General features: G+C 36.0%; 1 protein-coding gene across 1 annotated transcript; it reads right to left on the minus strand.

The window, feature by feature from the left end:
• Positions 1-8378: 8378 nt before the first annotated feature.
• Positions 8379-8939, minus strand: LOC140824144 (uncharacterized). Its single transcript, XM_073185743.1, has one exon. It carries the CDS (start codon positions 8937-8939, stop codon positions 8379-8381), a length of 561 nt encoding a protein of 186 aa, XP_073041844.1.
• Positions 8940-14076: the final 5137 nt, after the last annotated feature.

A 14076-nucleotide genomic window follows, 5' to 3' on the forward strand; every position in this document is an offset into this window, starting at 1 on the left:
TACAAAATCAGTTAATAACATAAAATAAATAAGAAATACCTACCTGGTATTCGGCTCTGACTATCCATATCAAAAGCTGGAAACAATTCTGCAATTAGAATATACTCCCAAACAATATAAGATGTCTCAATTACTGATTTAACTCATAACAATACTCAGCAGATGTAAATCAACACAAGAAGAAGATAATCAGAATAAGATAATCTGTCCAGCTTAGATAAGAAAGTTCTGACATATCTGACATGCTGCTAATTTTGATATTTCTGATACTGCATAGTCTGAATAAAAACCTGTATCAATAACTGTATACCGGATTCCTACCTGACCCATTGCTGTATACCATAATCACAGTTCTCGGAATATTTAACCCAGTCTTCAAATATTCAATATAAACAATCAGATGCTGTGGATATATCCCGGAATCATAGATATAACAAGCATAATTCTTCAAAATACCCCTGAACACATAATCTGTCAATCTAGAAACAGAACTAAAATGTCTTCAAGAGAAATACACAATCAACTGGATTCTTTAGCCCCTACTTTAATCTGTCAATTCTTTCACTTCATTCTGTACTGAATTCTAACTAAACACAGTACTTGGTATCGATTCAATTCTAAAATCTATCTTTCTGATACAAAACAAATCTGACATCTTATCTAACGATTAGCAATCTACTCGTACATTACTATCAAATTTGTAATTGTTAGGCTCGATTTCAGTGGATCTACTGGATACATAAGGATGCCATCTGTTCCTTTCTGTAATAATCGAGCCCTAAACAATACAATTTTCTAAGGGTTTCTGGATCTAAAATCCTCATTTATCAACTAGATCGGGTCTAAATCTTACCATTTCTGGAACACATTCTACGATATTTCTGTACTTGTTTAGCATATACATGTCAATAATGCAATCCAAATCAGACAATTACAAGTACATCATAATCTAATCCAGTCCCATCCTCATCTAACTGTAGTATATAATATGTCACAGAAATTTCTGATATCCACATATTCCTCAACAGCCAAGGAATCAATACTACAGTATACACAGACCCAACAGATACAGCATATCTTCATGCTATCCAATCACAGATACTCATAAAAATGCCCTTGTACATATCAGTGAGTATGCAATAAAATCATAAAATAGTACCTGTTGTAATTTCTGGGTCTGTTTCTTATACATTGCCACCAGATGGTCCTGCGCCCTGAAATCTTTGGGAACCCTTCTGAGGACACACTCTAGCAAAATGCCCATGCTGTCTACATATATTGCATCTACCAAGCACTCCTTGGCATTGCTCCGTGGAGCGTCTCCCTCCACAATTCCTGCAATACACGCCCGTATAATGCGAACTGGATCCACTAGAGCTAGAGGAACCACTTCCGAATCTCTTGAACGGTTGCTTCCGAGCTTTCAATAACTCTTGCTTTCCACTTGTACTGCCACGATCCAATCGGAGAGGGGATTGCTGTGTCTGCGGTTGCTTCACACACAACCTTGTCAATTGTCTAGTCAGACTGGCCTCCGCTCTCTTCGCTTTACTTAAGACATCAGCAAAATGATAAGGTTGCTGTATATTCATCAATGCTACTATCTCTGAATTCAATCCTCTGACGAACTGATTCACTACAGCTTCATCATTCCCAGCCAACTGAGGAGCAAAATGCAGTAGCGTAGAGAATTTGGCAATATAGTCTTCAACATTCATTTGACCTTGTCTCAAATTCTCAAATTCCGCTCTTTTGTCCTCTCTATAAGACACTGAGAAAAATCGTTGATAGAATTCAGTTGTAAAGACTTCCAACGGATCACCGTACCACGTAGTTCTAATATACCTTTTATCGTAATCCACCAATTTCTGGCAGCCTCTCGTAACTGATATCTTACCAATTTAACCCTCTGCGCATCTGTACAATCAAGTAACCCTAACAGTATCTCCATATCATCAAACCAGTTCTGACATTCGGCAGATGTCTCGATACCACTCAGAATCGGCGGCTGTAATAACTGAAACTCTGCCAACTTGGTTTCCATCGGAGTCGCTGACACATCTATCTGCGGTTCTGATATATCCATCTGATTATACGAAGTACTGCCTGTTTCCAAAATCCTTCGGGGAGGTACATCTGATTACCACAAACATTAGTAATCCAATAATACAATGATGTGCCAATCTTTTCTGATCATGATCATCTTACTGCTGATCATGAATCCGATCTGATTCGTATTCAAGAATACATGATACCAATTCAAATCATATAATTAGGTAAACATGTATCTTTAAGCAGTAACACCTAGTCTCATGCTAGCACACAATGTCAGTCAACATTAAAATCAATCTCATGCTAGCACACACATGCAAGGAAAGAAAATTCATCTACCCCGCTCATTCTCTTCTATCTCAATCTAAGTCAATCTAAAAAAAATCTATCAGTTCTGACTATCTCAATCTAAAGATCTATCTCTAAAGGATCTTCGCTTGATACCACCTGTTGTGGGGACCCGGACGCTAATCATCTTTGGGATTTAATTATCAATTAAGATAAAACAGGGTCTAAAAATTTTTCGTTTTAAGATATAACTGCGGAAGGTAATGGAATCTAAATACTATACATGTCTGTATAAAATACATTTCAGTATTAAAGTACAACAAGCTAATCTAAGGTTCAACTACTAAAGTCCAGTAATAAAACCAAGTCTACTGTAAGTCCGGAATCACCACGCTACACTCGTCTTCTCTCATCATCATCTTGACCCTGATCCAGCCCCACCTGTTGTCATGCACACATACAAAACAAGACAACAGCCGGATAACTCCGGTGAGAATAAATCCCAGTATAAAACATGGTAAGCATGTATATATTCAAAATAATTCATGATTAGAATCAAACAATAGATTTCCTAATCTACGAAATCCATTTAAACTCGCATGCAATTTAAATCAATAAATATGCACATAAACAATCTAAATCATACAAACATGCTATCATAACTGAAAGCAATAACGATGGGTCCCATGATCTAGGAGCTACATCCATATGAGCATGCAGTCCTAATCAAATCATGTCTAGACTCGACTCAACTATAACTCTAGGGATCCCGGGGTGAATAAGACGTCACTGGCTGTCACCTACCCTACCAATCGAGGTGTTGTACGTCTTATTCCTAGACTTCGGCCTGATCTGTATCCACATCTACAATAGGGGAGGTGATCTTCCCCTAAGCTGAGATATCGCCGAACGTCTAGAGTCTGCCTGATCTCCAGACTGTCCTATCTTAATGCATGAATAACAATTTATCATCATAACATAATCATATAAAACATAACAAGAGTATAGTATGTGATTTAGTGGGCAACTCAACGCGATCTAAATTGACTTGTTCTTCCCGGATATCACATGAATTATACCTTTGTCGTCCCCGTCTGAGGAAGACGAAATCTCGAAGTCCAATTTGTCCATATCTGATCTGAAATGACAATAATCGATACACTGTATCAATGTATAATCCAATTCAAAATCTGTCTGGTCAATATCTGAATAAGCTACAATCTGATTCATATCAACCATATCACAAGATAACAGAAACCAATACTGAATCTGATCAATCTGTACCAACTGATGTTTAGACGGCATAACACTACAGTCTTGTAACCCCGTCAGTCTTAACATCACAATTACCCTACCAGAATTCCTAATAAATCTCAGCACAATCTATAACTTCAGTATCTGTACCTTGTAAAATGAATAACAGCATAATTCTGATAGCAATCTCAATCAAATCAACTCTAAAATTCATAACAATGCCATAACCAATCTGTTTCTAAATCTGACTTCGATTCTACAAAATCTACGGTAGTAGAAACACCATATCTGAATCATATTCAATTATAACAACATCATAAATTCAAATCTTGTCTAAATGTAATAAAACTTACGTCCTTGTGTAGCTCGTAGCGAGAGGAGTTCAGAACTGAAGTCGGATTCCAATTTAGATAAACGATTTGCTCGTAAATCAATTTCTAAAGAAAAAGAACAAAGCTTTTCCCTAAACCCTCGATTTTCTCCTTCCAATTCTGAAGAATTGCATGCCAATATATATATATATATACATACCTTCCGTGCATTCAAAGCAAATGGCACAACCTTTGTGCAACACGTCTCGCGCATATGCGCGGTCACTACTCGCGCATATGCGCGAGACCTACTGTCTCGGCGAAAGTACTACATGGCGCGCATATGCGCCACCCCTACTGGCCCTCCCGCGCATATGCGCCATCTCCGTCGCGCATATGCGCCGATGGTACTGGCCTTGCCGCGCATGTGCGCGCATTATCTCGCGCATGTGCGCGTAAGCCTCGGCCAGCTCCGCGCAGGTGCGCCAATCCATACAGCGCATGTGCGCAGGGCTCTTTCTTGGCACACACATTTACACATTTCTCATGTGTTCTAGTCCGATCCGTTCCGTCGATAATTATCGCGATTAATTCACTAAGTCATTTCAGATTAATCTCAGATTACGGTAATCGTATCCAAATCATTTCAGATTACGGTAATTATATTTTCGGGCATTACATCATAGAACATCATACTCTCAAAAATCTGCATAACTCAATACTACACATGCTGAAAAAATCATAACAATCACGTAACATATCCGTTTCTCGATCCTGTTCCGAATATATGATGCTTATAATCATAAGAACATATATCTACAAGCATATCCAAGTTTTCCCAACACCAGTATCTCAAATCATGTTGAAAGTGAACAATACTTACATCACCTTGTAGCTTTGAGTGAGAGGAGCTCAAAACCGCAATCGAATTTAAATTTGGATGTATGAATCTTACAAAATCACAATTCTAAGTGATGGAGGAAAATTTGAAGCCTTTCTCTCTGAATTTCTCTCGGTTATCAGCTGAACAAGAGGAGAGGAAATAAGGCCAACACTATATATATCTTGCATGGTCTTGGACAAATGGCTCATCCTTTGGTGTACACGTCTCGCGCATATGCGCGACATCACCCGCGCATATGCGCGAGACCTACTGGTCTCGGCCAAGTTAATTACAACAACCCGCGCATATGCGCCATTCTTTTCGCGCATATGCGCCAAAGCTTCTGGAGGTGTCGCGCATATGCGCGACTTATCTCGCGCATGTGCGCCAATGTCTCTGGACGTGTCGCGCATGTGCGTGCCTTTATTCGCGCATATGCGCCGATGCTACTGTAATTCTCATGCATATGCGCGCATTTCTTCGCGCATATGCGCCATAGCTTCGGCCCTTTACATTTATTCTTAACCTTTCTCATCTTTTCTCATGTCTGTCCTACTCCCATTCTACTTAGTGTTTCTCATGCAATGTCATGCACTCTCACATCTTCGAATATCGTATTAATGAAGACTAATAAATCTTGAGCCTTACACACCATGTGAGGTTGCCTCAAAACAAGCTACGAACTCAGCTTCCATAGTGGAAGTAGCAGTCAATGTCTGCTTTGCACTCCTCCAAGATACAGCTCCACCAGCTAGCATGAAAATATATCCTGAAGTGGATTTTCTTGAATCAATGCAGCCACTGTAGTCTGAATCAGAGTATCCAATTACTTCCAAATTCTCAGTTCGTCTGAATATAAGCATATAATCTTTGTTCCCTTGAAGGTACCTCATGACTTTCTTTGCAGCTTTCCAATGGTCTAAACCTGGATTACTCTGATATTTTCCCAACATCCCAACAAAAAATGCAATGTCAGGTCTAGTGCAAACCCGAGCATACATCAAGCTTCCGACAACAGAAGCATAAGAAATGTTTTTCATTTGTTCACGCTCTAGATCATTCTTTGGGCATTGGCTTAAATTGAATTTATCGTCTTTCCCAACGGGAGCTATACTTGGTGAACAATCTTTCATCCGATATCTCTCTAAAACTTTGTTTATATAGGTTTCTTGAGACAGACCTATAATACTTCGAATCCGGTCTCTATGTATCTTAATGCCAATGACATAAGATGCATCGCCGATATCCTTCATATCAAAGTTTTTAGATATGAATTGTTTCACCTCATATAACAGACCCTTATCATTTGTTGCAAGTAATATATCATCCACATATAGAATAAGGAAACAAATCTTGCTCCCACTGACCTTCTAGTATATACATTGATCCATGGGCTTCTCAACGAATCCAAATGAAGAGATAACATCATGAAATTTCAATTATCATTGACGGGAAGCTTGTTTCAATCCATATATAGATTTCTTAAGCTTACAAACCAATTGCTCACCATTAATAGAGAAGAATCCTTCAGGTTGTTTCATATAAACCTCTTCCTCTAGTTCTCCATTGAGAAAAGCTGTTTTCACATCCATTTGTTGTAAAGCTAAGTCAAAATGTGCACTAATGCTAGAATGATACGAAGAGAATCTTTCGATACAGGAGAAAAAGTCTCCTTGTAGTCGATTCCTTCCTGCTGAGTGAATCCTTTAGCAACAAGTCTTTCTTTATACCTTTCAATGATGTCTAATGAGTCTTTCTTTGTTTTGAAGACCCATTTACATCCAGTGGCTTTTACACCATCAGGCAACTGAACAAGATCCCAGACTCCATTAACTGCCATAGAATTAATCTCTTCTTTCATAGCATTAAACCATAGTTTTGACTAATTACAATTCATGGCTTGTGAAAACGTTTCAGGATCATTTCGGCTCCAATGTTAAAGTCCGATTATTGTAAATACACAACATAATCACTAGATATTGCTGATCTCCTTATTCTAGTAGATCTCCTTAGATTGTTTGGTTGATCAACAATTTCTTGTTGTTCTTCATTAACAACTTGATCTACTGAATTTTCATCAGCAAATTGTGGAACTTCAGTAACTGGTTGTCTAACACCCATTTGGTCTTGAGGGATGTGAATAACGACCAATCTGTCAATTGAATAAAAGGGTTGTTCATTAATGTGATCATTCTCAAGAATTATGTCATGATCACTTCCACTAATCAAGTCATTTTCAAGAAATTTGCATTTCTTGATTCCACAATTCTAGTGTTGTGAGATGGACAATAGAATCTGTACCCTTTGGATTTTTCGGCTTACCCAATGAAATATCCACTTATAGTTCTTGGGTCCAGTTTCTTTTCATGTGGGTTGTAAACTCTTATTTCTGAAGGACAACCCCAAACGCGTATATGTTGCAAACTTGGTTTCCAACCTTTAAATAACTCAAATTGCGTCTTTGGGACAACCTTAGTTGGAACCCAGTTTAATATATACACAGCTGTATTAAGAGCTTAAATCAACAAGGATTTAGGAAGTTTAGGGCTTCTAAACATGCCCCTCACCATGTCCAATAATGTTCGGTTTCTCCTCTCAGCTACGCCATTTTAGTCCGGAGAACCAGGCATAGTATATTGGGAAACAATCCCATGTTCTTGGAGAAACTTTGCAAACGGACCAAGTGCTTGTCCATTATCATTGTATCTACCATAATATTCTCCACCTCTATCAGTACTCACGATCTTAATATGTTTTCCACATTGCTTCTCCACTTCAGCCTTAAAAACCTTAAAGGCTTCTAGTGCTTCGTTTTTGTTATGAAGCATGTAGATATACATGTATCTTGAGTAATCATCAATGAAAGAGATGAAGTATTTCGAACTTTGCATGTCCATATTTGGACAACAAATATCTGAATGTATGATTTCTAATATTTCTGTACTACTCTTGGCACCTTTTTTAGACTTATTGGTCTGCTTTCCCTTAATGCAGTCCACACAAGTCTCAAAATCAGTAAAATCTAAAGTACTAAGTACTTCATCATTCACTAATCTTTTAATTCTCTCTATTGAAATGTGTCCCAATCTCCGATGCCATAATATAGAGGAATCTTCATTTATAACACATCTTTTAATACCTCCTTGAACATGCATAGTGGTGTTATTATTTTGTAAATAAATAAAGAAAATACCATCAACCATTGTACCATTTCCAATAAGATTTGATTTATAAAACAAATTTATTGATTTATCCAAAAACTGAAATGAATAACCAAGAGGTACAAGTTTTGAAACTGAAATTAAATTTTTAGAAAAACTAGGAACATAAAATGTCTTTTCTAATTTTAAAATATAACCACTGTTCAACATTAGGCAGCAAGTCCTAATAGCCTCCACATGCGAAGACATCTTGTTTCCTGAATAGATGCTTCGCTCATTTTCTATTGGCTTCCTTAGGTTTTGCATACCCTGCAAGATATTTGTAATATGGATTGTAGAACCAAAATCAATCCACCATGTATTATAAATCATATCAACCATATTAGATTCATAACAAACAAATGAAGTAGAAATACCTTTCTTTTCAAGCTAGTGCTTAAATTTATTGCAATCCTTCTTAATGTGTCCCGTCTTTTTACAGAAGAAACACTTGGATTCTTTCTTGATGTCAGGTTGGGGTGGAATTATTCCTTTCCCTTTACCCTTGACTTTGGCTTGCTTTTTATACTTTCCTTGTGTGGTCATGAAGACATTATCATTTGTTTCTATCAACAAGCTTCCTTCCTCTTGAACACACATGGTCATTAATTCATTAATCGACCATTTATCCTTATGTGTATTGTAGGAAATTTTGAAGGGTCCATATTGCTGTGGAAGAGTGCATAAAATATAGTGCACAAGAAAAGTCTCAGACATTTCCACTTCAAGTGTCTTGAGCCGAGCCACTATGTCCCGCATTTTCATGATGTTCTCTCGCACACCTCTCATACTGGTGAGCCTTAATGAAGAGAATTCCATAATTAGGGTGCTAGCAAGTGCTTTATCTGAAGACTGAAACTGTTCATCAATAGCCTTCAGTAATTCTTTGACATTATTATGCTGATCGACAGAACCACGCATACCAGCAGAGATTTTGGTCTTTATGAACATTATGCAGAGTCGATTAGATCACTCCCATTTTTCATAAAGATCAACATCATCCGGAACGCTGTTTTCAGTAATAGCAGATGGTTCGTTTTTCCGTATAGCATAATCAATATCCATCCACCCTAATTGAAGAAGAATTCTTTCTTTCCAAATTTTATAATTATCGCCCTTTAGATCGGGAATGTCACATTTTATATCAGAAAAACTCGCAGGTTGCATAACTGCACAAAATATCACATGCTTAAAATTTTGAGACAATATTATGTTTTACAAATGTAATTCAGGTTTTAAAAATCTAGTGACATAAAATTTGCCTGTGGGCTAAAATTTTAATTCAATATGATTTTTCTGTAACTTTGTGATAGAACTATCAAAATTTATTTTCCTTATTCCTGTGGGAAAATTAAGAAAAATATAATATGATATTTTAATCTAATTAGTTATATAAATATAATAAAAATCTCTGTGGGGTAAATTTTATTATGTTTATATAATTAATTACAATTGATGTCCATTATGTGATCCAAACCCACTTAATGCATAATTTTTCATAATTAAGGATGTTGTGGCTATTCCTCAATTATTTAAAATTAACACTTAATATAATAATTATTTCGCAATCAACACTTTCCAATAGTGCTCCCAAGAAAGATAGACAGTGCTAAGGCCCTTTAAATACCCAACTCCTAGACAGAGCAATGTTCATCAGGGAGACCAGTGGCTAGTCAAGGCAGTTTAAACCGATCTTTGAAGAACTCCCTCAGATCACGTTTTTTTACGACACCTTATAATTATTATTCAAGTTAATTATCCACATTTGTGTGAATCTTTATAACCCAAAATATTTTCATTAAATAACTTTATATTCACATTTTTACTTAATATGAACAATTACATTCTCCATAAGTTTTTCTCTTCAATTAGAGTAGTGATAAAGTGAGGATCACATTTATAAAAATGTGGGCTCCTCATCAGTTTTTCTTTTTTATCAGAGTAGTGATAAAGTGAGGATTATTTATTCATTTATGAATATCTGAAATATTTTATTATATTCACATCTTACTTGATATGTTCATCTCAATATAATTTAATATGAACATAATGTGAATATTGATTTTCCAAAATATTTTTCAATACAATTTTCATTTAAATTTCAAGAATAAATGCAAACACAATATTAAATTTGCATGTACAAATTAAACACTTATCCGTAATATTTGACATTATCTAACATGCAAAAATAATTTCTAAACATGTATTAAAAATTACGTCGAACTTAGAATTATTTTAATGTGTACAAATTATTTAACCAAATACTATATGTATACCAAATTATACATATAATTTAATAACATATTAATAACACATTAATCTTTATTTATTTATTCATTATTATTATTATTTTAAAATAATAATAATAATACAAACTTTACAATTATCAAATTGCGGGTCCGCATTAATTAATTGTGGGTCCCGCATTATTTAATTATTATTGTTATTATTTTTTAAAAAATAATAATAAATAATTGAAGTTTTCAACCAACAATTTTCAAGTATCTTTAATACAATTCATACATGCAGATGAAATTTCAACCGACAATTTTCAAGTGTCTTTAATATTGTGGGTCTTTAGTTTTCATAATTTCAATGCATACATGCAGATGAAATTATTGAATGCAAAACCTTTTGTTTCTTTTCAAGAAAATGTTCTTCTTCTGCAACTTTTCGTTCCGAAAGATTTGCTCTCTAAAATTCCTATTTTATTTTTCAATATTCCAGGAAGAACTTCAAACTCCGATCGAGAACACAATACTAAAGTAAGTTTCTTAATATTAGTATGCCCGATCTTTAAATTTTAAGTTTCTTACGTAAAACTTAAAATTATTTTCCCAAAATTTCATGATATGAAACAAATATATTCAAGGCAGAGGTATCACGGCTCTGATACCAAATGTTAGATGTTTCTCAAAATAATGTTTGTACGTATATATAAACATGATATATAATATGCGGAATCTTAAATCGAGTGTTACCTCCGGTAATTGAAATCTTTTGATTTCTTTGATTTTCCTTCGATCAATGCCTTCTAAGCACTCCACCCTCTCGATAGATGGTGTATGTTTCTTATGAGGTGTGTATGCTGAGGGACCTCAATCGCCCTATTTATAGGTGTTTCTCATACCATCGATGAGTGTATCGGGAACCGAGATGCAGAAGAAGAAACGTGTATGCATCTTAGTTTCTAAAGTTGAGCGCGTTTGTCAAAAGTTGTAGGCAATGTCCGTCACCATTACCTACATGTCAAAAGTTGTAGGCAATGGCCGTCTTCATTTCCTACACATATGTTCTTCTTCTGATATGTGTCACATTTTCTTACATATCTGTCAAAGGGGATTCGATTCCGTGAAAGAAGAAATTTATGTTATGCTATAACAAGTTGATGTTTTCCTTAAATGTTGAAGATCTACTACTCAGCTAGACCAAGAGGTCAGAGAATGTTTTTATTAGATGACAAATGCATCAGTGTCGTTATTTTTCAAAGTCTCCGAGAACTCATCCACGGTACTCATCTAAAAATTGTTGGAGACACATGGGAGTAGATTCTATATGTGACGTCCAAAAGCCAATATACGTAAATCGCATATATGCAAATGAATTAAATTGCTTAATTTTTTTATTTAATTGATTTTAAATACTTGCATGATGCATATTATATGATTAAGGGTCCAATTGCACGATTTAATTGAAATCTATAGTTTTTACCCTAATATTCGATAATAGGCCGGGAAAAGAGAATGAGGACGACCAAGATAAAATAAATATTTTCAAGGCTTATTAATATGATTATATTTTTTCAAAAAATGATATAATCGAATTATTTTACGATATTAGCTCGTAAATTGGTGCTATTGAGTCTAATTTACCTATGATAAGTAGCCCTAATTGCACCTAAACTCAAAGGCTTAAAACCTAAGCTCATAAGCATGCAAATTAAAAATTATAAAAAGGATTCCTAGGTTATTTGAATCACATAGCAGCCGAAATCACAAACCATACACATACTAAAATTCGAAATATTGGAGACAAAGAAAATAAAGAGTCTTCATCGCCTGTTCGATCTTATTTGTGCCTCACGCCGATGATCGCATATTCGAGCATTCTAAAATGCATAGGCATATTTTAAATTTTTTGACGCATCATTCAATCCATATCATGCATGTTTTTTTTATTTTTGCATGAAAAGTATTGATGTTCAAGCCTCTTATCATTTTGACGATTATTATTATAGTTTTGAAGATTTTTACGTGTATAAGAATGTGTTAGGATTTCCAACGAGTACGCTGCCAACATAGGACGTTTAAAGGCTGGAACAAGGGCCGTTTAGGCATGAGACGAGGGCTGGACATGGCTAGAAGGGGTCGTGCCTGGCTGGTGTTTAGAACATAGGGTTTCATGGTGCATGTGCACGTAGGGCCTCGGCTAAGGGAAAAGGGGTGTGCGGCTCAACAAGGGCTTGGGCAAGGGGTCGTGATGGACGTGACTAAGGGCTAGGACCCAAGGACGGCCGGTAGAGAAGAGTCCACGGCTACATGGACTCTTAGCATGCACGCGGCGGGCTGTTGCTGAGGGTAGGGCTCGTGGCGATGGCTAGGATGGCTAGGTTGGGTTGGAGCATAATCCAGGGACGACTAAAGTACGGTGGAGTCGGTGGTTAAGCAAGTGCAAGAGTCCTAGTTGAGTAGAGTCCTAGGGAAGCAAGGAAAAATAATGAGGAATTGGCGCGCCTGGTTCCTTTATCGAGGGGCTAGGTGCAGTTTTCCAGAGGGTTCAGTAGGGTCCCTAAGGGATCTAGTCAGGGTTTGGCTCAAGGTGGCTTGGTGGATTTTGTCTGTGTCTCGATGGGGGGTTTGGATTCTCGAATGGTCCACGGGGGTCAGTTCATGGTTCACGAGGGTATTTTAGGTGTAAAAAGATTATGTTTGAAATTTGGGAAGAAAATATTTAAGTTTGAATTAATTCGAGAATTAAATATTTTACGAATTATTAATTATGGACTTAAATCAAAGAGCTCGAGCTTATGTTAAATAAAAATATTAAAATTAAATTTAAGCTTAAATAATTATTCGGGATGGTCTAGATTCAATAAAATAAGAAAAGTCAAAAACGAGAAATTTTAAGTCCAGGGGCAAAACGATCATTTTACACCTAGGCAGTACGGAAAGAGTTGGCAATGTCCCGAGGAATCATAATGCATATTAAATGATATTTTTGAATGTTTATGATGAAAATAAGAGATTTTATGATTTATGGTAAAGCCGTGTAATTTTTACTGTTAAAATATCATTTTTTTTCCAAATGTGGAAAGAACACGATATTTTATGATTAAAAAGAAAAAAAAATATTTTGAAGGATGTGAATTGACTGTGACATAAATGATATAATATATGATTTTCGAGAATATCGTGAGGGAGAAGGCCTGTCACGCCCCTAGACCGAGGCATCGGTGACATCCGACATTGTTTATATATTACTTGAAAACAATAAGCCTCGTAGCAGATAGCCAAACTAAACCAGTCTTTTTCATAAATAGATATTGTCTTTACAATGCCAATTGAATAAAATTACATCAACAGTTTTGCGGAAGCGGAATAAAAAGAAAATGTAAAATCTTGATCCTTGATCTTTCTGTACGATTACCAGCCCCAGAACGCCTTTTGTTCCTCCTCATTCAATTGCTTCTCATTCTTATCTGGTGAAAGATGTAAGGGGTCAGTGTTTTGGGAAACACTCAGCAAGTGAGGACCGATCTATTTCCACAAATACATATAGAGATAATTTTAAAGGCATCTTTTAACATAATTTCAAAATTTATTACATTGACTTATCATAACGGAACTGAATAAAATTCGAAACGTGCGGCAAAGATTATGAGAAAATTCGGAAAGAACAAATCAGAACAAACACAACACTATTACTCATCTGATTTTCCATGGTCAAACTGTCCCCCATATGTTAGTCCTCTAAGAGGTGAAGCCAGAACATAGTTTTATACCCACTGATGGGGGGCCAGACAGAAAACAGCTTTATACCTACTGAATCACTCGGTGGAAGAAAACACTTGGGAGACTGAGTCTGAGAT

The sequence above is a fragment of the Primulina eburnea genome, chromosome 2 (genome assembly GCF_022965805.1).
Source record: "Primulina eburnea isolate SZY01 chromosome 2, ASM2296580v1, whole genome shotgun sequence".
NCBI lineage: Eukaryota > Viridiplantae > Streptophyta > Magnoliopsida > Lamiales > Gesneriaceae > Primulina > Primulina eburnea.

Coding starts and splice junctions, on each gene's coding strand:
- LOC140824144 (XM_073185743.1), bottom strand. CDS start 8,939: ATGTTCATAAAGACCAAAATCTCTGCTGGTATGCGTGGTTCTGTCGAT.